Below are 24,948 nucleotides of genomic sequence, written 5' to 3' on the forward strand. Positions count from 1 at the left end.
AATTTTTAAGGCAAAATACTTTCCTGATAGTTCCTTTTGGCATGCTTCGACCAATAGTGCTCCATCTTATTCTTGGAGGAGCATTTTTGGGACGAGAGATTTGTTAAAATCAGGTTCGTATTGGCAGGTGGGTGCTGGGCATATGGTGCGTGTCTGGACTGATGCTTGGGTGCCAGGGTTACCAAATTCCACTCCCATCTCTGGTCGTACAAGGTATAATGAGAATATGACTGTTGGGGAATTATTTTGTGCACCAGGTGTGTGGGATGAGGCTAAAATCCGGTCCCTGTTTAATGGGGTAGAGGCAGAAGCTATCTTGGTATTCCCTCTCTCTAGACGTCTAGTGCATGACAAGATTGCATGGAGACTTGAAAAAAAAGGAGAGTTCTCAGTAAAGACAGCTTACAGACATGCTTGCTTTGAAAATGTGGGGAGACCAATGATGTTGGTTGGTACGACTCTCCAATTTTGGAAGCGAATTTGGCAAGCTAAGGTTCCAGCTACTACTAAAGTGAATATGTGGAAGATTTGTCACAATATTCTTCCTTCTCTCGAAAGGTTGGTGACAAAACATGTTCCTCTTGACTCACAACTGTGTGTACTTTGCATTTGGAGGATTGAATCTACACTGCATTTGTGCCGGGATTGTACCTTTACTCGTGAAGTTTTGCGTTCCAATGTTACGCTGGCTCAGGTATGTTTCACTACTGAATCAGATGGAATGGGAATTCTGGAATGGATTATGTTTTGTTCGAGTAGGTTGTCTTCAACTCTGTTTGATCTCTTTATCTTTCTTTTGTGGAGTGTGTGGAAAGAAAGGAATACTAGAGTTTGGGAAGGTAAAGCCAAGAGTGTGGGGGATGTTGTTTTATTTTCCACTTCCAGGCTACAAGATTATATCTATCATAATTCTTGTAATCTTGATCGTGGTAGAGGAGCTAATAGGGAGGTTAGTTGGCAAAGTCCTCCAATTGGCTGTATCAAAATAAATATCGATGGGGCATTTGTGACTGCTTCTGGAGCAGGTGCCATTGGTTTGGTCTTGCGAGACAGTTCAGGAAACTTTCTTGTGAGTAAAGGAAGGCCAGTATGGGGGTTGCTCTCAGCTGAGCATGCTGAACTTCTCGCGTGCAAGGAGGCATTGGAGCTTATAATTGAGCAGTCCTTGCAGCCTGCAATTGTGGAGACAGATTCTTTGGTTATTAAACAGCAGCTATCTAGTTCTGGTGTTAACTTGTCTAGACTAGGGCGTATATATGAAGACCTAGGAGTGTTGTTGGAAGCACTGCCTAATGTTCGGATAGTGCATACAAGAAGAGATGCAAATAAGGCAGCTCATCTAATGGTTGCCCAGGCATTTGCTACGGGCCAAGCTCTCTTTTATTCTTCTGTTCCTTCTTTTCTTCATGAGGTTATTACTCATGAACTTTGTAATCACTAGCTACTTCTTTTTAATAAAGTTTGACACCATTCATCTCAAAAAAAAAAAAAAAAAAAACTTCTCTAAATTTTTTTCGGTGTTACCCTAATCATATAGAAAAGTGTTATGTCATAATATAAGCTAATCTTCTAAACCTCACTATAATTTTTAGCCGAGTGATCTTCAAGTACTGAGATACTGCAGGTTCTGAAACATTTTTGGAATCTCCTAATAGTAGAATGTGTACAAGAGAATACAATTCTTTCCGTGTTTGAGTTTAAAACAGAACAATACTTATAAATATACAGAGAAAACCTGGATAATGGAGTTAGAGGCGTAGCTCTCAGAGACATCTCCACCTTTCATTAGATATGCAGAATGCTTTAGAGAGATTACTGGTATCCTCTGCCGCCATCTCTGTCCCCCCTCCCTCTTTTTTTATTTTTTTTTATTTTCTTCTGATTATCTGTGGAGTAATACTGTACCACCTGACAATAAAGAAAAAATAGAACCAAAAGAAATACAAAGCAAATTATTTAAGAAAAGTAACGTCAACTGAAATGTCCTTACCAATGTTCTAGTTTAAGAACAAAATTCTGGTTTTTTTTAATGATGATACTGTGAGGTCTTTTTTTAATGATGATACTGTGAGTAATTATTTGATATTGCATCCAAGAAGGTTTCCATACGAGAAAATAAAATTATTTTCTAATTGTTTTAATCAGGCATGGAACTGATTGAGATGGGTAATTACTGATTTTTAGGTTTTTTACTGATAAGAGTATTAGACAAAATTAACAACATGGATGAGAAAGTTCAGAAACCTTCTTATGATAATGTTTTAATGTGATGTGCAGGAAATTGATCACAAACAGAGTCACTAGTTTATATTTTAAGAAGCGAAAATGTCCAAATGAGCTTTATTTTACTGTTAATAAGATGTTTGAGTATACATCAGCCACAGCTCAAACTCACATTTGTGCTGGAGTTCATTTCTCTCCTTTTTATTATATATAGCTGGCTTACAAATTTATATTGCAGCAATTTACATGCCATTTAGTTGTACGATAAGAGAACTGAATTGACATATCATAGAAAACAGCATGTTGAAATCAATTTGCCTTGCGTTTAAGAACAATAAGGATGTCCACTCCCTTCCCTGACTCAAATGCGGAGTGCTGCTCTTCAACTTTCTTATGAAACAAGTCGAAGAGCTCATCTAAGATTTCTTCTTTGAAATGCTGCTTGAAGAGTCCTTCCATGACAGCTCTCATATGAGATGCAAAGAGTTTGCTATTTTTTGAAATAGTTCCGGGTTCCATCACAGTAGGTAAGTGTTCCATTATCTCTATGCTAAAACATCCATTTCGCTCTACAGCAGCTTCCAGTTCTCGGGGACACACATAGTATATAGGCACATTAAATGAATCTATTTTCTCCTCGCTGACTACTCCCTGCAAAATCAAAGGAAGAAAACACATGTATAGCTGCGATGAAAATTAATGTCCACTCAATTCTGTAAGTACTTGGTCAGTTCTGAATGCTTACCTTCCTAGCCATGTCAATGAGGCAAGATCCTAAAATTTGATAGATGACATTTGCCAGAGTATGAGAAGGAGGTGTATCAGCTGGGTAACCAGGAATGGCAAGTACCAACTGTACCATCAATCCTCCATGTACTGTCTCTTGTGCCCTGGCATGCAGAAAGTGCTCCATGTCCTCGGCATATTGGGCTTCGTAAGCCCTCACTACTTCATCTGTGGAGTCTAAGTAATGTATTCGTCCTTTATTCCAAGCAGGGGAGTTGCTGTCTGTTACATCTTTTGGTACTCTAGAAAGCCACTGAAGGGAAATAGAAGAGTGAAAAAAGTAGATGGAAGCATCGGGGAGTATTCGACCATAGAAAGAACCAGGCACACCCGCAGCATAGTATTGCCTATTCTGAGGGAGGGAATTGAAGAGCATGTTGAAGTCATTTGAGGTATGATCATTAAAGAAGACTTGAAATTCAGGGATTTGACAATTCAGCCCTCGGCTTTGATACTTGAATAGAACAGCTTCAAGTATGTTTTCAACTGCGAAAAATGTATTAGGCCCAACTGAGCAACCCAAATCTGCAATGTGAAAGGAGTTGGCAGATGAAAATGTTTCCATGTCAAGCTTTTCTGCAATCGCCTTATTTAGAAGTTCTTTGGCAGCATCAATTACTCCTTTCTGGAAACGCAGGTATGATATTGAATGATTATATTGATTATAGCAGTCACTAAATTCAAATTGAAATGAAAGCCTTGTTCAGTTTTTAAGGTTTGAATATTACATCAAATGTCGGTCTTAGTTGACTATGAGAATTAAAAGACAGTGGAAACTTGATTGCTACCTTGGGAATAATGGTGGAGAAGAGTTTAAACTACGATTTTCTTCCATGCTATCTGTAGAAATTGGATTAGCTTTATAAAAAAGACCAATTTTTTGCTTTACATCTAAAATCTAACTAAAAACTACGATTGTTTGCTACCCATATAGTGAAGGGTACTATAGGATCTTATTGTAAACTATTAACTGCATGCACCCATTAAAGGTTACTGTTACTAGAGTTCAAAGAAAGACCTGGTAGATGGAGTTCTTGGCATAGTTGCTGGGGCCATCTCCACCTTTCATTGGATAAGCTTCAGAGCATTTACCAGTTTCCTCTGCTGCCATCTTTGTTCTTCTGTTTCTCTATGTCTCTGTCTCTCTTTGTATATGTCTTTTGCGTGGAGGATAAGGCACATATTATTCTACTCTATTATTCTACTCTAGCTTTGACTCTTAACATAAACAAAGCAACCAACTACTCTTTGACTCTTAACATGAAGCAACCTAATTGAGAATAGGTTCTGGATGACAATAAACAAGAACACATCTTATTATATTCTTGTTAGTTATGTGTTGTCTTTCATTAATTTGTTGTACAACATGATACATCATACATGTCATTTCACACTGGATGAATATGAAAACTCTATGTTCAAATCAATTTGGCTCGCGTTTTTGATACACCTAAAATAGGCGTATAAATAAATCCCTGCAATCTCAATAGTTGTCGATGGTAGTATAAGAAAGAGGGTGTCTCCCGCAGAGGATTGTGGCTCAACAATTGCAAAACAGACTCTGAAAACTTGAAATAGACACTAGACAAAGACGGAAATAAAAACTATACCTAGACTCAACCAAAACTTATAAAATTAAATACACATTAACTAGACACAGAGACGAACACACACACGTAATTTGAGGGTAATCGGAGTTGAACTACTATACTAAATAAAATGAAGAAGACGAAGGACAGAAGACTAACAAAAACAGAAAGCAATTAGGGGATTTTGGTTTTGATCAAATACGAGAAAACTAGCTAGGTACTACTTCTCACCACTAGATGATGATTACACCTATGATGTACGTATTTACTAACATGTTCAATTCATTCAGATATCCTTACTCAAGCTAAGCCAATGATGTGTTGTACTTAACCTATCAATCTTTCTTACTTGGTATGTTAAGAGAATGATGTTTTCAACTTAACTTTTCTTCTAGAATGGAACCTAGCTAGAGTGATGTTCTTGTATAGCCCTCTGTTTGCCTCAAAATTGTCTCCACCGAAATGAGAGTGAGGGACTTGTGGTTGAAACGTCCTTCTGAAATAGCGCGAGCGTGCCAACTCGCGACCTATTGGCCGAGCGAGGTTTAGATATGATTTGTGCTTGTATCTGACTGTTTTCAAGTGATTGTAGGCCGAGGAAGGAACCCTCTCAACCGTTAGGTTCTAAAGCCTCTGTTGCAAGGACTTCGGTTAAGCGTCAATCCTGACCGAAATCTTCTATCACGTTCACTTCTTGGGTAAACTCAAAGGTTTGGGTGACAAGCGAGAGATCTATCGGATGAAGGTACTCAATCGGATGAAGGTACTCACAAATCACGGTGAAGACGAAGGTGAAGTGGACTCGGTTGTCAAAGCGTTGTGAGATGATTTGTGTGTGAACGACGAATCGCATCGATCCAATCCGGACTGGCCGAAAGAGATCAATGGATGATAATTCTACGTTACGAACTACTCCTAAGTGCGAAAAATAAAGTGCATATAAAGTAAATAAACAAGAAAGTAAAGTGCTTGAATGTAAAGTATTGAATTGAAACTAAGAAACCAGAAATGAAAACAAGTTGTAAAAGTTGAATCGAAGGCAAAGTACCTATGAGATGGCAAGGGAAAAGTTTGTGAGTAAAAGTTGTATATTAATTTGTTTGTGTGGTGCATGACCCTTTACAACGAGTTACAATGTGCTATATATACAAATCAAAACCCTAGCTAACTTGTCCTCCAAGACATGGAATTTAATTTGGATTCTCCTTCCTTTTAGGATTGATTCATCTCATAAAGCTCTGACTTGGCCGATATCCAAAATCTTCACAATTGAAACCATTAATTGACTCGAACTCCTTCTTTGAGAGGATTCCTTCCTTGAACGGACTCATCGGCCAATGTTTGTCAGTTGGGTTTGGCCGAGCATATCTAAGCTCCTTCTCGGCCTATCTGCGTAGTCACTCATTTGAACTTGGATTTTCCAATCATGTAACCGTGTGATCCACTTTCATCATCTTTTGGGTTGTTCGACGCAAAATCTCAAACCTCGGCCGAAGTGATTGAACAATGTCTATATCTCAGACTCAAAACTCTAATCTCGGTTGAGTGACCGAACAACGCCCAGTCATACGACTCAAAACTACAATCTCGATCGAGTGACCGAGAAACTCTGATTTCAGTCAACACCTTCATTTCGGCCGTATGACCTAAATTCTATATTCTCGGTCGACCTAATGCTTATTTGACTAATTTCCTCATCTCAGCTGAATGGCCTATGAATTTCATTCTCGACCGAATGATCGAGTGACTTCATTCTTGGCCCTTACTTAATCTCAGCAAAAATTCTCTCTCATCCAACAGCGAGAGCTTAGTAATCGACGTGCAAAAAAAGGGTGCAAACACCCTGCTCAACTAGAAGTCATTAAGGTCTAAAAGATTATGACTAAGACTAGGCAATTTCTGTACTGATGTTGTCCTAATCTACCTAGACGTTAGTTTGTATGAATAGGGCTCAAGTCATTCACTTGCTACTCTAAAATGCAAGTAGACATGATGATCATACAAGATACTCATAGCTTTACAACCTAGCATGCATACTAATGTTGTGCACCATCAATAAACATACAAAATTGATCAATGAACAAACAGTACACCAATGAATATCCGAAATCCAAAGAACTTATTAAATAAACACCAACATCATAGTTACACCATGTCTAAGGCTGAAAGCAGCCCCTAACTAAAAGAAAATTAGCTACTCATCATCTTGGAAAACACACAAAATAAATACATGAGTTTTGGAAAGAAGAAAGAATCAAAAAGATGGGAAACAGGGCAAACGATCGATCGATCTCCAGATTCCAATGATCGATCGTTTCTGGGCTCTGAATTTTACTTCTTCTCCTTGAGTTGATTGAATGGTTTATTGCTTCTCTTGTCCGTTGTCCCCCTTGATTGTGACTTCTAAAAACCTTTTATTCCATCTCAAAACTCTTTTACTTTGTTCCTTGTGGGTCTCTAACTCTTTGCTTCAAAGAAAAGTCATAATCCATCGAAAATCTTTATTGAATCAGAATTCCATGCACTTTCATTCTTTAAGCATTATTTTCCTAATTTGCTTCAGAAAACCTAATAAACACAGAAACAAATAAATCATCTAAAAATAATATAAACTAACAAAAAAAAGCATAGGGTTAAATAATAATAATAATAATGATGTAGCATAAATATGCTCCTATCAGTTTTAAGACTTTAAGCACAACAAGGATGTCAACTTGTTTCGTTGACTCAAAGATGGAGAATTTCTTTTCAACTTTCTTAGCGAATAGGTCGATGATCTCATCTAATAACCTTAGAGACACCAGTGTGGTCTTCGGATGGCAAGTTTTCCATCATCTCCTCTAAGCTAAAACATCCATTCCGTCTACTGTAGATTCCAATTCTTGAGAAGATGCAAAGTGATGAAGAAGAAGATTAAATGAATCTATCTTCTTTTCTCTAATTATTCCCTGGATAGCTAAAAAAACACCTCATTTTTTTAACAAAATTGTGTTTCAACTCTCGTTTCAAATTTAACATATGAGTTTTTGGAAAGATTTTACTTTTTTAAATCAATAAATTTTTTCATCCGTGGGTATTTATAGTGACCCTATAACATTATAAAAATCAAAAGTTTGAAAGAACATTCTCTTTAGTGCCGTTGCACTAGGATTCTTAAAAAAGGTGCTTATTGCCTCTGTCCAACGGCCCATCCATAGACACTATCATCAAATGGGCTTTGTTGATGGGTGAACATGCTGCACTAGGTCAGGGTGGTATCACGGCGGCTGGTCGAGGCTTTTTCAATCTCTGTTGATCGAGATGGTGGTGTTGGATCTGACTGACGCTAGGTTGGGATCAGATTAGTTCGATAGGTTGGCTGGGTCATTGTTTTGAGTTGTCCTGTGGATCGATTTGGGATCTCAGGCATGGTATCCGGATATCAACTTGTGCATCCTCGATTAGTTTGGTGGTTGTGGGCTAGCAGTGGTGATGTTGGGGTCAAGCAATCTCAGGATTGGTGGCTCGTGTTGGCGAGCGCCAATGGGGTTGCATGGATGGAGGCGGTTAGACAATGGTGGAGGGGCAGCAAAGGCGGCGGTACAAAGGTGGTTGACTGGTAGGGTTGGGATTAGGCTTAGCTGGTTGGCTGCAGGTGTGCTCTCCCTACTGCGTTGGATTGGGCTTGGGCCGGTGGTTGAGTTTGGGCTCAATTTTTGGGCCCTACCTTGTTTGTTCTTTTCTTTAATATTGTTATTTATTTATGTTGTTTTGTTTTGTTGTCTTTTTTTGTGAGCAATAAGTGTCTACATGTGCTGTGTATGGCTAATTGGGCTATATGCCTCTGTGTGCACTTTAAGTGCCTTGTCTGCTTTAGGTAGGCGGCGAGTTCCATGCTTCGTGAAATGATCGCTACCTTCTAGTGGCAAGATGAAGCTAAGTATCATCGGATTTATCCTTCGGTGACAATGTAGTAAGAAAGCTGTGCTTTTGGTAATTATACTACATTGTAATCGAGTTATATATCGAGTTATCTTTTCGTTATGTCACTGCTATGTCAAAGCAAATAGAGGAGCCAGCAGAGCACTCTTTGCTAGGTGGTGCCTAGTTGAATACATTTTTTCAGTATAGACTCTTGATATCATTTCAGAACATTCTTGAGATACTTATTGTAATAAAGGGTTTAGGCTCAATGTTCACCCTTGTATTTGACGGTTTCATTAATCAAGACTTGAGGGTAGTTGCACCAGCCCTTCATTCACAAAAAAAAAAAATAATAATAATAAAATAAAATAAATAAATAAAAATTTCCTAAGAGCCTTTAAAATGTCAAAAGTTTGGATACTTTATGCTCTCTTTGTATGTGACTCAAAATCTCCAACCTCTAGTACGTGTCTTTAGCTAGTTAGATTGTTACTCTTCGAGGTACTTAGTGGATTTCCGATGGCTAAGGCATGTCTCAAATGTCTTATATTTTGCTTCATTCAAATATCTTATTTCCAAAATTCCTTGCTATAGTACACAAGTTTTTGGGTAACTTTTACTTTTTTAAATCTATAAATTTTCTCTTTCATGGATGCTTATAATAACTTTTTGGGGTATTCCGTGGATTTTCGATGGCTGAGACATGTTTGTCTTATGGAAACTTTAGAATCCTCATTGCTGAATACTCTCCGACCCATGGCTGCAAAGGTTGGTAACCCCTCAATAAAAGCTGCAAACTTTACTCTGTGGTTAATGACACCCTAAAATGAAGGTCGCTAGAGAAGTACTAGGAGAATCTATCATGAGTCATGACATTGTTCTGAACCTAGGCTCGCCGCAGGGTCGAGACGACTAGGAATTGGTTGTGGAAAGAGAAATGGAGGCTAGACGGCGAGGTGGCATAACGCAAAACTAAGGAGAACAAATAGGAGTCATATAGGCATTTTTTTTCCTTTTTTTTTTTTTGTTACAAGAAGTCATACTGCAGGTAATAGGGGTAGTCATAAAATAGAAAGAAATTTATTGAAAAGTTGTGTTACTGTAGTTCTGATTTCTGAAAGGTGGAATCGGTTTAATGCCAATGGGTTGTTGACCATCATTAATCATTAAACTTTGAACCATAAAATAAAGAAGAGGAACACACCAGAATGACAAACTATAAGTTGGTGAGCTAACTTATTGTTTTTTTTTTTTTTTTTTCAATTATAAGTTTGAATTTGAGGTGGATGAGAATTAAAAAAGTAATAATAACATGTTTGGTGATGACGGTAGTTTGAAAAGAAAACTATTGTCACATACTGGCTGCACATGGTAATGTAATTGTCATGGTCCGCTTGGTTATAATTTCATTGTGCCAGGACATGCATTTTGTATGCTGCGTGACATATATAATTTCAGTTTTTTTTTTTTTTTTTTTTCCGACAAAATGACATAATTTCAGTTGCATTTTGTATATTTCTACTGGACTTGTTATTGGAAAATACACGTTGTTTTGTCCTCTTCATGTGCACTTTTCACATCATTCAACATATATACAACCTCGCTTCTGTATGCAGTGTGAGACAATAAGACGTCCAGTAGTCACAGACTCACAGGGCTAAGGAAAAAAAAAAGTTATTTGCTCATCTAAGAAATAATATATATCAAGTTAACATATATAATTGAATTAATTTCAGTTTCCCTACTTGAACTTTAAGTCAATATTCATGTTAGTCCCTATTCTTCTAATTTCATCAAGATCACCCCTGAACTCCCAATTTTCATCAGCCGTGTCCAATTTCTTGAGCTCCGTCCAAATTGGACGTTAAGTCTGACGTTTAGGGCCCGCTATCAGGGCTAAAATGGTCATTTCGTGAAAAAAAAAAAAAAAAAACCAAAATTCCTCAGTCACGCCTCTTTTCTTCTTCTTTCTTCGTTCTTCTCTCTTCGTTTTTTTTTCCCTTTTTACTCTCCATATTCCAATTTAATTTTATCTAGAGCCAATCTCCCCCACAAAATTCCTCCACCTCTCCAAATTCACACTCCCAAATCCATGATTAACCCCATACCCAAACACAATAACACACCTTGGCCACCTCTTCTCCGCTAAGGCCTTCTCTGCTTGCCTGAGATCGTAAAAATGGACGGTCACGATCCCGTCGCAGGACCTCTCCATCTGGACCCACCTCACCTGCTCGAACGCCTCCAACTCCCTCTGAATCGTCACCTCGCTGAAGTCACACGACACCAGCCTCAGCAGCACCGCCCGAGTCGGCCCCGCGGCCTGAGGAGCACGGAATCGGAGTGTGCACCCGAGTAGGGATAGTAGACTTAGTGTGGTCGGCGGTGGTAGTGGGCTGAAAAGGGGTATCGATTTTGCGTTTCTGGGCCTGAACTCCTCGACTCCCGAGTCCAGGCCACCCAAAAATGGGACGAAACCGGTTTTAGCCATCTGGGGTTGGGGTTGGGGTTTTGGCTGGAAAACCAGGTCAGGGGAGTAGAAATATGGTGAACAAGTAACGAGTGGTTTTCCGATGTAGTAATATAACCACTGGGTATTAGTTGGATCTTCTAGCGGTGGTCAAATTTCCCACTTATCTTCTCAAGTCAGTACACCTCTCCAGCTCTCTCTCTCTCTGAAAATTGGTATGAGTTTCAAGTTTTGAGCTACAGTAGAAAAAGCACATATTGGTTTTTGATACAAATGTTGGTGATGCATGTTAGAGTGAAACTAGGAGAAAATCCTGGAAATCTATTAAATTTGATAGATCTGTAGTTTGTTAAAATGGGTTGAATGATGGTTCTTTTCTCTGGGTATTGAATTCAGTGTACCAGACAAATGGGTTGAACAGAGAGAGAGAGACGAAGGCGAGCAGAGGCCAAACATTATCCCTAGAAGTGGGTATTTTTTGTTCTGATTTTTTTTTTTCACGAAATGACCATTTTAGCCCTGATTGTGGGCCCTAAACGTCAGATTTAACGTCCAATTTGAACGGAGCTCAAGAAATTGGACTCGGCTGATGAAAATTGGGAGTTCAGGGGTGATCTTGATGAAATTAGAAGAATAGGGACTAACATGAATATTGACCTAAAGTTCAAGTAGGTAAACTGAAATTAATCCTATATAATTGTAGTTCAATGTGCAAAATGGCAAAACGGATGCACAACGAATGAAAATATATAATGTCAGCAATATTCTTTATGGCCCAAAGATTAATCTCTCAAGTAATTGACCCATTAATTAATTAGTTCATAACTATAACCCTCCTGGAATGATGTACATGTGAAACGGTACTATTATTTCCTCATTTGTGATAATGTCCAAGTTTCCTAATGGTGTCACCTTCTGTGTCCTTTGAGTAATTATTCTATAGTCTCAAACCATGGTACACGTAGTGATCTGGATCAATGTGTCCATCTGACCAAGGGCGGATTCACATAGAGCCCAGATTAGGCACTTGTCTAGACTGGGTTTTTGAGTTTACACTGATTTAGTGTAGGCAAGGTATGTGAAAATGGCACAAATTGGACAAAATCAAGGCAAAACAAGGTGACTTGGGGAAGAAAATGGCAGAAATTGGGGAAAAACATGACAAAACCAGGGCAAAATCTTCATAATTGCCTCTAGAATCTATAGCTTCCCTATAATTTTCCTCTCTTCCCCTCCTGCCATTGTCTTGCCTTACCTGAAAAAAATTTCTGGCTCCGCCCTTGCATCTGACATGTATTTTTTGTTGATTGATTACCTTAATTTAATTTTTTTTTTTTCACATCATGCAATGTTTCTTATCAATTTTGAGTGATATTAATAGTTTAGACTATCACATCGCAATACCACGTGGTAGTCCGGGATCGTAGAGTAATTTTTCTTGTTGTTGAGTCACAACTATGTAATTTCTTCGATTTTCACCGGAAATATGAATTTAATAAAACATGAAAAAAATTTTCTTAAATTCAAAGCTAGGCAATAACAACAGTCAAAGAGGTCAAATAAGAAAAAAATTTTTCCGCATGAAAAATATGAAAATGTCATATGAATTTCTTTCCCTTGGAGTAATAGCAATCATCAAGGTGCCATTATTGATTAAAACTGAGGAGGTTGTTGGTGGTACGTAGTACTACTACAACCAGTACCGTAGTACATTTCATCCAGTTATGAGTTATCTTCTTCATTCTTCATCCTTCTACCAAAATTCCAGTCAGCAGTACACACAAGGGAAAGAGAAGAAGCTAGTACTTGGTAGTACACATGGAGAAGAGGCAGTACAATGTATTTCTTGGTCCAGGAATTGAATTTGGATATAGTACATGTTTGTACTTTGTTACTACACTTGGCTAATCTGGTATATATACAAAGATGAGCAAGGAACAGATGATACCCACAATTAAGTTAGATCAATCAGGCTTGACATAAGCAAAGCAGATCGGCAATTAGCTAGCAGCGGATCGGTGAGTACCATTTTTGGAGCAGCTGATTCCGATGAGATGAGGTAGAGTTTCATATCACATATTCATCTTAGGGGTGAGTAATGAGAGGATTGAAAGAGACGAATGATAAATAAGACAGGGACGAGGCAGAGCATGGATGGAGTTCCCGACAGAAAAGTTGAGCTGTTGTGGCTCCACTCATGCACTGCCTCTTCCCTGGCTTTGACTCCTCTGGATTTTCTCATCCTCTTTACTCATCCCATTAGTTTTTCTTTGATTTAATTAATGTTATCTTTTATTACCGACATCAAATATATTAAACCCATGCCAAAAATGTTCTCTTGCCAAATAGTCTGTCAGGATATTGATGATAAAATATTGCATGCTGCCTTTTTTTTTGGACATGATAAAATACTGCTACTGCCGAACTAGGCTACTGATGGAGTATAGATTCTTGTTTTAGTACGAGGAATCGGATTCTAGATTATGCAATGTCCACAGACCTACTATATTCTTCTGTTTTCATTGATTTCAAATTAGGAACTTCGGATGTTATAAACTTATTTGATGATTCTCAGATTTGATCATGACTATACATACGTACGTATGGAACCAATTTATATTTACAATAACCTGTATGCTCCTAGTTTCCCCCACTGCAAGTTATGCAATTAACTGATCAAAATTCAAAAGCATGCACATTACCATTAACAGACTAACAGCACATGGATCTGGAAAAGTATCATTGATTCATTGGACGATGAAGAAGGGTCAAATTTCCAACCTCAATCGTCTGTGTTAAAAGGGATCTTTGGGAATTGGTCAAGATTTATCAGGATTTCATGGCCTGGCTTACATGTAGCAAACAGTCGAAGATGCTTAAGATTCAAGGGTAGGCACTGTAAAATATACCTTTCTGTCAACTCAGTAGTTTCTTCTATGTGCTTGTGAACTCCACACCTATCAGGCTATGTTCTTTTGTAATATATACTTTGATATTTAAATGCATTCGGAGAACAGTATTATTCAGAAAGCGATATGTGTGCTGACCAAAACCAAATGTAATATTCGACATTGAGCTCTGTTCTCAGGCATCTTATTTTTTCGAAATCTCATTCATGGCAAAGGAGATCACAGCTATAAAATTCTGAACATAACCAAAAAATTGAGATGATAAACAGCCAGGTGACAATGAATATATGAGATGAATCAGAGAGAGAAAGGCACTTAGGGTCAGTCTATCTGACATGAATTATACTTGCAACTTGTGCACTACAAGAAGAGAAAGGATTTCAAAAAAAGAAAAAAAGGCGGAGAAAAGAAGAGAGTTGATATTTACAAGCTGCTGACAGAGCTTTCAAATTCTTACATTTGCAATGACCAGCAGCTTTACTTCAAGCTATTTTGTTGCTAAAAGGAGATGTGCTTGAACGAGAAAGCGTCAATGGAAAATGACAATGGCCCTCCAACATACAGATCAATTCAAGTTCAACTGAACCAGCAAACTGTTACAGAACATTTTCCAAGTATTAGAAAAATTAAATGCAATGAAACTGGATAAAGAAATATCTCATTCTGTCAAAAGTTACAAATAGTGATACAAGAGTCCATCGATGTATGCAGAGCACACTACCCATCTGATAGAAAGGAGTTCTGTTCTAAGTGTCCAAAATTACAAATGATGATCAAATAAAAACTTCTTTTTTTCTCTCAGTATAGAGTGGTAATTAAACTACCTTGTTCATCTCTACAGCAATACCAGCATGATTAATAATTCCTCATCCATGTGTGTGTGTGGACGCGCGTGGTTGAGTTCAGCCAATGTTTTAAGAAACAAAATTGGGAGATATAATCAAGAAGTCAATATATGATTATACAACTTTCCACTTGGTAATTTACTTGTATGTTATATGATTTTTTGTCCTGTTGCTTATAGAGCTCAAGTTAAAAGTTCAGTGTTTTTCTGAATGGAGGCTTTTCCAAAGCTTCCATCTGAAGATTCTTGAGCACACAGATTATGTAGAATGAAAAGCCAGATCAATTTTACTTCTAAACTATATTAGAGTGGGAAAAGTGTAGATATAGGCTAATAGCAGACTGAGCTATGCAATGCAAATGAATTGAGCTGATGGCCCCTAGTACACTCGAAGAATTTAATGAAGGCTTTCAAGATTGAAACATCTTTGGATATAATGAAAAGACAAGTCCTTGTGGATCTCTGGTAGCAAACTCAACCAAAAAAAAACCCAATTGTAAAGAAAATAGTATACGGTCAATATATGTTATCTGGATCATGAACAATGACAAAAGGAAAGAATGCAAGAAACCACAACAATTAACTTTTACTTTGATAATAAAAGCTACTTAACCAATTTGATGAACAAAAAGGATTTACATACTTGTTATTTTCATCAGTCCAGCACAGGGATTGAGCAGAGTCCACTTGAACATAATTGTGTTTCTGGGCCTCACCAAGTTTGTGATCCAAATTACCAGACTCTATGACGTTCAAATCCTCCAAAAGAATGACATAATGCTTGTACACATCCTCTGCACTCTTTTTGCCTCCAACCAAGGCTGCAACTATTTCCCAGCGCTGTGGGTCTTGTTCATCAACCACAGCCAAAGCAAGCTCAAACAACTTGTTCTCCTCCCAACTCCACCCACACAACACCTTTGGAAAAACATTCATACTCACCTCCATCTCAGCACAACCAGATCAGAATACACCCTTCTCTATATAATCAGTTTGGGGAAAAACTATGGATAGCCCCAGTAAAACATTCACACTCTAATTAAGGAAGAATAAATTGGGTAGGATTCTTTTGTGTACTAATACCTTGTAGTTTATCTCGATTTTGTTCTTGACCAGGTATCTGTTATGGGAAACAAAGCCTTCTGATTATATTCTAGGAAGGAGGGACTTTGTGTCAGAGTTCAAAACCCTCCTGAGCCAAATGAAGCATACATAAAAGAAGAGAAGAAATTTAGTCCATTTGGGCCAAAACTGGAAAGAAATTATCAAAAACAGACAAAAACCAAGACTTCACTAACCATTCCTTGTTAGACCAAAGAATCTCCAAATTTTTTTTATCTTTTGTGGTTTCCAGTTCTAGCGTTGGATTCCAACTGGTGTTAGATCCCCAACTACGGCATCACATTATATTCTAATGACTGAAATATTAAACAAACAAAGAAGGGCTCAAATAATTGCTTGCGTTTCTGCCTTGCAAGAAAAGAAAGAGACTTGTGTGATTGGGATTAAACCTCATCTTTCTTTCTGCATGATGTCCAAGCATTCAGAAATGGGGTCACTTTCAAGGACTTTTAAATGGGTGAGAAAAAACTGAATGACTAAGGTAAAGGGAGATGAATCAAATGAGATGTTTCCCTTTATCAAATTGAAGGATTGAATATGTTTGTTAGGTAAGCATATGAAGAAAAGTGAAAATCCAGTGTGACCTTATATTTAGGGTATTGTTAGATATGTTAACCTGTCCCCTTCAGTCCAGACAGATTAGGACCCAAAGGATTTGCATTTTCCACCATATCTTTCTGGCCTTTCGTAGTCATCATCGCATGTTAAATTATTCTCTAAAACAAATAAAAATACTTAAAACATCTCTATGTTCTCTTTTCTTTGTTATGAAGAAGAATATTAATTACAGGATGAAATTATAAAGACACCCTGAATCAACGTAATTAAATTGTAAAGCATAAGAAATCTCTTGAGAAACGGTATCGATTGATTCATATTGTCGAAGGCTAAATTAGTTCATTCAAAATTTACCTTACGAAAGACATGAGTTAGAAATCCCCCAGGTTTTCTTTTTTCCCTAAGTTGTTAGGTCATGCGCTTCCACCTTTTTTTTTTTTTTTGTTTTTTTTTTTTGGGGGGAGGGGGGGGGTTAATATTGGGAGTGTTTAAGATTCTAAATTAGAATCAAGTGAGATGAATTATATACAATGAGAGGCAGGATTTATGTGGAAAAATATTATTCCATATTGTATGGAAGTCCATGGATTGAAATAAGAAAGGGAGCTGTCTCTCTCGTTCTGTCAAGTGGAGGCTACCTCTTACCATGTTTTGTTAGAAAAGTAGAGAAATCAATCATGATACTGTTATCTTATTTGTTTAGGTTAAGGGGTAAGATATTAACGAAAGCCACTTGTTTTTGTGGGGGCTTGATGATTGTACAAACACTCATCATGCCAAGTTCAGAAAGGTCAATGTTTTTCAACTGCCAAGAACCAGGACTGGGTTTTTAGTTTACTAGGACTATTGGAGTAGGCCTGGGAATCTGGAAACGAAAAACCGGAACTAAAATCATCCGCTCGGAATTGAAACTGAACGGATCCGTTTTTAATTTTTTAATGTAATATTGAACCGATCCGTATTGAAACAGAACAATCGGTTCGATATTGGTATGGGTCAAACTCATACCGTATATCTTGAATTGAACCAAACGATATCAATTTATCTAAGAATAGGACTCTTTTTTAGGACATGTTGGCATATGAGTGACTGTTTTGGCAAGTCTATTTTGTAAGTGTAGACTTGCCCGCAACAAATTGGACTGCCTTTAAAATATCGAGTACAATACAAAATCGGCCCAAAAATCTAATTTTTCTTCTTCCTTCGCCTTCAAGCTAAAACTCTAAAACCAAAGCTAAAAAAATATTTAATTTTTATTCGATTCATGGACACATCAATCAGGAGAGAAGTATTGGGTTGTGATACTCTTCTTGATTCATTGAATGTCAGAAACTCTTCCCCAATCGATTCATAATCTTCAGCTAGTCTTCAATCATGCCAAAACTGGTTATAAGTAATCCTATCATCTGATGATTACTTCAATTGCTAGTCTTTTTTTTTTTAATAAATCATAAAAAGATTTCTGATTATAGTCTCAAGTTAGAGCAGTACATTACATACATTTTCACTGCCTTAAATATAAAGAGCAAATAAGAAAACATGGTGTGTGTGTGTGTGTGTGTGTGTATCCAGGATCACTTATTAAAAAGCAAACCTATAAACTAAGAAAATAGAACATAGAAAATAGGTAGAGTCCCAAAAATTAAAGAAAAACTCTAAATTTTCTCCTTGCCCTTGATACTAGTGCTAGGAGGCTTTGTCAAGAAAGCCATGCAAGCTTCCTGACCAGCAACAATCATCTTCGGCTTCGGTGGATTTTTGTTCTTTGACCCAAGAGGTCTACCTTTGTTCTTCTTAGTTTCCATACTACCCACCAATTCAGACTTAGGTACAAGGATGCTACCTGGAGCTTCAACCAGTCCCAGCGACCGTGCGTCGAATTTGGAACAAAATTCCGACATTTTGAGCTTCTTTGTGGGAGCATCACTGCTCATCAAGTGAGTAAAAAGATCAAGCAAGAGTACCTTCAGTTTTTTTGGGGATTGATATTCATAAGGCTACCTTTCTCTTTTGGATGGAACAACAGCTTCAACTGGGACCAGAGCCAAAGTGGTATCGTCCTCTTCTCTGTTGGAGGATGAACTGACATCCGTGCCACGCAAAACTACCGGTTTGCGGCTTCCTTGGTCCTTAGGGTGGAAAAGAGAGCATGCTACCGAAGGTAGGATTGGAGCCTGGAGTCCTTGAAACTTGAACATGCCATTCTCAAAACGGCTTTGTACGAAACTAAGTGATGGACTCGTGATTTCCAGCCTCCTATGAACCAGAACATATTCCATTCTTGGTACCGCCCTACCATCTACTGCAGGACAAACATCATTCTCATGATAAATCAGATCACAATAGTTGCACTCAAATATTGTGGTTGTAGTTAGATTTGACCAGTTATGCAAACCAACTTAGATGTAAACATCCAATTTAACAGTGATAGGCAAGGTTTTGTACCATTCCGGGGGGGCAAAGAAGACCTTTGATGCCAAGATGACGAAAACCCTAGGCCCCCTTTGGCTTCACTTTGCACTGTCGTTGACCTCCATCTTCCATGGCGTCAGATAGCCCTAAAACACCAAAACCCACCTATGCTGCAGCTCTGAATGTAGACTCCCTAATCTATTTTGCCATTGTTGATCTGCCATCTCCCTTTCTGGAGGACAGTTTGATTTCAGTCCACATCTATGAGGAGCCCTTTCTTTGTGGTCTTAATAGATGCAAAACCAACTTGATTGGTCGAGTCAATTCTCCAATTAAGACCTCAGACCTTGTTCAACAACTGAAACACCTCTAGTCCCGTTTGGAATCATGGACTGTGGTGCCTCTTGGCAGGGGCTTCTTCATGCTTCAATTCAATACTTTGGCAGATATGCAGCGTGTCTGGTCATTAGGGATGGTGCGACTTAACTTCAACATGCTCCATTTGATTAAATGGTCACCTAATTTCTCGTCATCTACCTACAAGAACACTTTTGCGCAAGTATGGGTGCACTTTTGGGATTTAGGTCTTGCTTATTGGGATCAGCAAACCCTCTTTGAAATCGCATCTGGTATTGGTACGCCTCTTAAGCTTGATCCCCGCACTAAGAACCGTGCTATAGGATTGTTTGCCAGAGTTTTAATGAGCGTCGACTTCTGACAACCCCTTCATGACAAGCTCAGAGTAACTAGGGCATCTGGGGACGTCGTAGTGATTGGGATTGAATATGAATCCGAGCCAGATATCTGCTACAATTGTGGGATTGTTGGCCATGTCGCTGCCAACTGTCATTCTGAGACCTTGGAGAAACCTGTTGCTGCCGTCCCAAATTACCGTGGCATGTCAGTTGAACGAACTGGACCGAAACGAAGAAAGAAAAATAGGTTGCCCAAATATGTGCGCAGTTCAAAATTAGGTCCAATTTCTCCACTGGAAATGAACATGGAAGCTACTCCAATTGTTGAGGCTGAGATCGAAGTGGCTAGAGTGCCTACTGTGTTGGGGGAATCGGACATTGTCAAGCCAACTCCAGCTACAGAAGTGCAGGTGAAGGCTTCTCTTTTGATCCTTACGCACACTGTAGACTCCGGTGATAGCGTACATCCAGGCTTCCAGAGGTTGGTCATTAAGATTGAAGCCCAATCTTCAAGCTCCGCATCAACTCAAGTGTTGTTAGCAGTAGCTCGTTCTATTGTGGTAGTTAATCAAGCCTCAGAAGATTGTCAGTTGAACGATACTACTGAGGTGTTAGAGGAAGGTGAATCTAAGAAATCAAAGAAATTGCTAAAGCATAATGAAAAAACAAAGAAGAAATTCATCACCCTCAAACCTTTTGGATTGGCTCTCCTCACCAAGGGAGCTAGTCTCAAGTCTTTTCAATGAAATTCCTTTATTGGAATGCCAGCGGCATCGCAAGTGATGATACTCAACGGGCTTTACGTAAAATGGTTCATGCTCACAAACCGGTAATTGTATGTCTTTCTGAGCCTTTTGTATTACTTCAGTCAATTTCTGTTTCTTTTTGGAGATCTATGGGACTTGTTCCCGTGGCTACTAATGATCGGGGAATACAAGACCCCAATTTATGGTTTCTATGTCACAAGGATATTGTCCCTGTAATTATCTCTTCTACTGCTCAACAGGACAACAGATCACAGTTTATGTTGCTCTTGATGGTATTCAGTGCATGTTGACAACAGTTTATGCCAAAACAACTATTGTTGGTCGTAGAGAACTTTGGTAGGATCTCATCGATATTCACTCTAACTTTGTGGTGGGTCCATGGATAGTCTTTGGTGATTTTAATTGTGTTATGGGAGCTCATGAAAAAAGAGGTGGGAACCCACCTAGTGCTACCTCTTGCATTGATTTTCAGCAGATGTGTTCTGCATGCCAGCTTATTGATATGCATACAAGAGGTCTATCTTACACTTGGACAAACCGGAAAACATATGAAAGGTTTGATAGGGCACTTTGTAACACGGGTTGGATGGATGCATGGAGTATTTTTGATTGCTGTACTTTAACTAAAGTGGCTTCTAATCATTGTCCTTTATTATTGAGCTGCTCTCGTCTGCCATTTGTTTCTAAACCTCAGTTCAGATTTCAAAATATGTGGCTGCAGCACCTTGATTTCCAAAGTATGGTTAGTAACTTCTGGTCTTCTCGCAATTTTACTGGATGTCCAATGTTTGTGCTTTCCTCAAAACTTTGGGCACTGAAATTTATGCTCAAAGATTGGAATGTCAATACCTTAGGGAATGTGCATCAACTGGTAAGTTCCTCCAAAGCTGCACTAGATCTGGTTCAGCATGAGATTTTTAATTTGGGTCCTTCAAAAGATCGGTTACAGAGAGAGACACTAGCTCATGTGCAGTTTCAGCAAGCTTTGGCAATGCAAGACACTCTTCTTAGAGACAAAGCTAGAATCAGATGGTTACGTGAGGGGGATCGGAATACCTCCTTCCTACATAATATGGTAAAGATCTAAAGGCTCAACAAGTCTTTAGCCTCCTTGCATGCTGCTACCACAATCTTGCAAACTTAATTATGAGCTAATTGCTAGCCATATCGTTGACTATTTTGAGACGGTTTTCACCAAAGATGATAGTCTTTAGGACACTGGCCTTGTAGAAAGAGTAATCCCAACGTTGGCTCTTACTTCTCTGCCTTCTACTGACGAAATACGTGATGCGATCGATCTTTACCATGGATGAGTTTAGTGCACTAGGGCCAGATGGGTACAACGGTTGTTTCTTTAAAAAGTGTTGGAGTGTTGTAGCATCTGATGTAGTTTCTGCAGACCAAAGCGTTTTCACTACTGGCTTCATTCTTCCGCATTTTAACTCAAATGTGATAATCTTGATACCAAAGAAACCGGAAGCAGATTGAGTCGCGGATTTCAAGCCAATTGCACTTGCCAATTTTGTTTTCAAAATTATTACTAAAATTATTGTCAGGCTGTTGTAAATGATAATGACTATTCATGCAATAGGTATTGCTTAATGCATGCGATTGACAGACTCGTAATGTGTGCAATTGACATACTTGTAATGTGCGATTGACAGACTCGTAATGTATGCGATTGACATACTTGTAATGTGCGATTGATTAGTATAGCTATTATGTATTGCCTTTTGTATACATGATGTAACCCTATATAAACCTCATGGTGAGATGAATACAACATATATATACAATTTTTCCAATTCCCTACAACACGTTATGAGCACGAGCCCTAACCACAAGAAAAAAAAACCAAACCAGAAAATTCTTCAAAACCTGCCACTGCCACCTTCGAGCCTCACTGCCGCAGCTCCTAGCCCACGCTAGCCTCACCTGCGCACCTGCCCCTGTAGCACCCACGCGCCCCTGTGCACGCATCCCTGCTGCCCCTGCAGCACCAACGCACACCGACTGCATCCTTCTCCTTTCCTGTGCACGTCCGTCTGCATGCAGGCTCCTAAACATCTAGTTCGGAACCTCAAATAAATTTTTTTTATTCATCAGAGTTGTTCGTCTCTGTCTCTTCCATCTGACCTCCGAATTTCAGCCTTATCGGAGTTATTTTGAGACCAGTACAATAATCAAAGTGAAAGCTGTTCAGAAGAGAATCTACTCCGAATTTCAACACGTAAGTTTTGTAATTAAGGTTGCTGCTTTCTTGTATTTTAAATTCCTTTTATTTTTTGCACAATTTTGGAATATATGAACAGGATTTTTTGAGTATTTAATAAAGCGAAATTATGGGGATTCACGCTTAACGAACTAAGTGTTCATAATGCTCGGACTAAGAGCGTCCGCAAGCATCAGATTGTGACCATATTAAACATCATTGTTCGGTCTAATCCAAATATTCTTGGAAATTGATTTCTTGGTAGCATTAAGGCTCGGAAATCTTATATTAGTTGTCGTGGAAGTTTTTACTCCGAAACTAATCTATTCTCCTTTGTCTTTGAATGTCGAATGAAAACGTGCAAAAACTCGACTTCACTAAACCAGATTCAAATAACATTTGTTATCACCGATGGGTGAATGACGTCAAGAATCAACTCACTACTAATGAGATTCTGTGGAGAAGAGCTCACAGACTAAAGATTAATTGAGAAAAATCCTCTCAACCTTCCTCGTCTCAGCGTTACTAATTGCCAAGCAATAGGCTTGTGTGTAATGCTAGATGGATTACGAGGTTTCATCAACTTATGTCAGTTACTGAGAAAGCTAACAACATACTCGTGAAAAACTATAATTCAAAGGCCCGTTGGAACTAAGAGCGTTCACGAGGCGAATTATAATAGCACACCTAAAGAAGGGCGCAAGGAGCGGAACCCTAAAAAGTTAGGGGCCAACGAAATGGACGTGTGGGTTCATACAACCGCCCTACAAAGGAAGGAAAACTGCGAGATTGATAAGCGGACACGTGGGAACCTTGGCCAATGTGGGAGAGGCAAAACAGGCACCGCCGGTAGTGGTGGTGTCGCCACCAACGTCCATGGAGGATGTCCAAATGCACAAGGTGCATCTCAATTAATGGGTGAGGTAATGCTATAGATGTGGATGTTTAAAGCATGTTTAAGCACTAGAATGCGAGTGGAAAAACAAAGTTGCACAATACAAGTGTATAAAGATATGAGAGAGCATGAGGCTCATCTCGCAGCTGAAGGAGATGATGGAAATGACAATGACGTCAATCTCATCATTATAGACTTCAAATCTGGTGAGGAAAACAACCATGTTGATGCCGTAGATTTTGATTAAATAGTCTTTTATTTTTTCAAGAATTATGTAATGGCAATTATGCCTTAATTAATAAATGACAATTTTGTATTAACTCTTTCTCAAGTGGCGCATCCAATGAAGTATGATGTCTAGAAAAGTAATTGAGATTAGTGGTACTTAAGAGAGCCTCGCTCCACCGACATCTCTCTATACTTCCCTGGTCATATTTGATTGGAGTTACCAAACAGATTGATCAGTGACTACAATCTGTCTAAGTTTGACTTTTATTTTTGGATTAGACTTTGGTTAAGAAACTTTGATGTAATCATTGGCTATTAATAAAGTGTCGATTCTTTTACTTAATGTCTTGTACATACCTTAATTCGAACTTTATTTGAAAGATATAAGAGCCAATGGTTTTCATGTGGAAACACATTGTGAGAATGGACAAGAGTTCCTTTGCATCACCTCTAATGACTACGGACATAAACGAGTATTAGAGAAACTTATGTGTCGATCTAGTGGGTTGTATGCAACCACTATTCGAATTATTGAATCCAACCATATCATGAGAGATGACTTATGGGATTCTTACACATATAGGCTTTGGCATGACCGTTTGGGACACCCAGGTCGTGATATGATGATCCGTCTATTAAAGACTTCACACGGACATCCATTCTTCAAAACGAAGAGAAGTAAGAACCAAAAATCGGTTCAAGGAGAAGCACATACGCCTCGATCACGGCGCCAAGACTGTGCATGACCGGCCACTTAGGGCAGGTGTCGTCTACCCCCTATGGCAACAACATGGCTTTGACACCATGAACTCCTCTTTGACTCCTTTTTCTACTTCTAATGTCAATTGTGAGTTCGTGGCTCAACCAAATTCTTATTTGGTTGCTTCTAAAGCCCATATTTCGTTTTGCAAAGCCTGCTCTTTAGCAAAATTAGGATCGAGACCATCCTATGCAAAGGACACTAAGGAAATAATTCCATTTTTACAAAGAATCTAAGGGAATTCTGTGGATTTGATCAACCAACTTGCGGACCGTATAGATGTTTTATGGTGTTGGTTGATACGCAAACAAGCTGGTCACGTGTTGTGCCATTATCCACTCGTAATGCTGCTTATACTACACTCCTAGCACATAACATATGGCTACGGGCTCACTACCCAGATCATCCCCTTCAGTCAATTTGACTTGATAATGCTAGAGAGATTACATCGAAAATTTTCGATGACTATTGCATATCATTGGGTATTGATATCAAGTATCATATTCCCATGTACACACCCAATTGGTCTTGCGGAAAAGCCACCATTAAAAGACTATGATAGTAGCCCGGACTTT

At 38.7% G+C, this 24,948-nt stretch overlaps 2 protein-coding genes and 1 long non-coding RNA gene across 3 annotated transcripts; 1 reads left to right on the forward strand and 2 right to left on the reverse strand.

The window, feature by feature from the left end:
* Positions 1 to 2,326: 2,326 nt before the first annotated feature.
* LOC133721729 (loganic acid O-methyltransferase-like) lies at positions 2,327 to 4,178 on the reverse strand. The gene is made up of 3 exons (XM_062148421.1): positions 4,028 to 4,178; positions 2,969 to 3,634; positions 2,327 to 2,874 (listed from the first exon to the last, which is right to left on the reverse strand). Exons 1-3 carry the CDS (start codon positions 4,118 to 4,120, stop codon positions 2,533 to 2,535), a joined length of 1,101 nt encoding a protein of 366 aa, XP_062004405.1. The 5' UTR covers positions 4,121 to 4,178; the 3' UTR covers positions 2,327 to 2,532.
* An 8,469-nt stretch (positions 4,179 to 12,647) lies between these two features.
* Positions 12,648 to 14,083, forward strand: LOC133723723 (uncharacterized). The gene is made up of 2 exons (XR_009853224.1): positions 12,648 to 13,030; positions 13,683 to 14,083. It is a non-coding gene; the product is annotated as an uncharacterized LOC133723723 (long non-coding RNA).
* A 50-nt stretch (positions 14,084 to 14,133) lies between these two features.
* LOC133723722 (protein RADIALIS-like 3) lies at positions 14,134 to 16,230 on the reverse strand. Its single transcript, XM_062150600.1, has 3 exons — positions 16,023 to 16,230; positions 15,368 to 15,916; positions 14,134 to 14,473 (listed from the first exon to the last, which is right to left on the reverse strand). Exons 2-3 carry the CDS (start codon positions 15,670 to 15,672, stop codon positions 14,446 to 14,448), a joined length of 333 nt encoding a protein of 110 aa, XP_062006584.1. The 5' UTR covers positions 15,673 to 15,916; positions 16,023 to 16,230; the 3' UTR covers positions 14,134 to 14,445.
* Positions 16,231 to 24,948: the final 8,718 nt, after the last annotated feature.

Source organism: Rosa rugosa, chromosome 7 (assembly GCF_958449725.1).
Source record: "Rosa rugosa chromosome 7, drRosRugo1.1, whole genome shotgun sequence".
NCBI classification, from domain to species: domain Eukaryota; kingdom Viridiplantae; phylum Streptophyta; class Magnoliopsida; order Rosales; family Rosaceae; genus Rosa; species Rosa rugosa.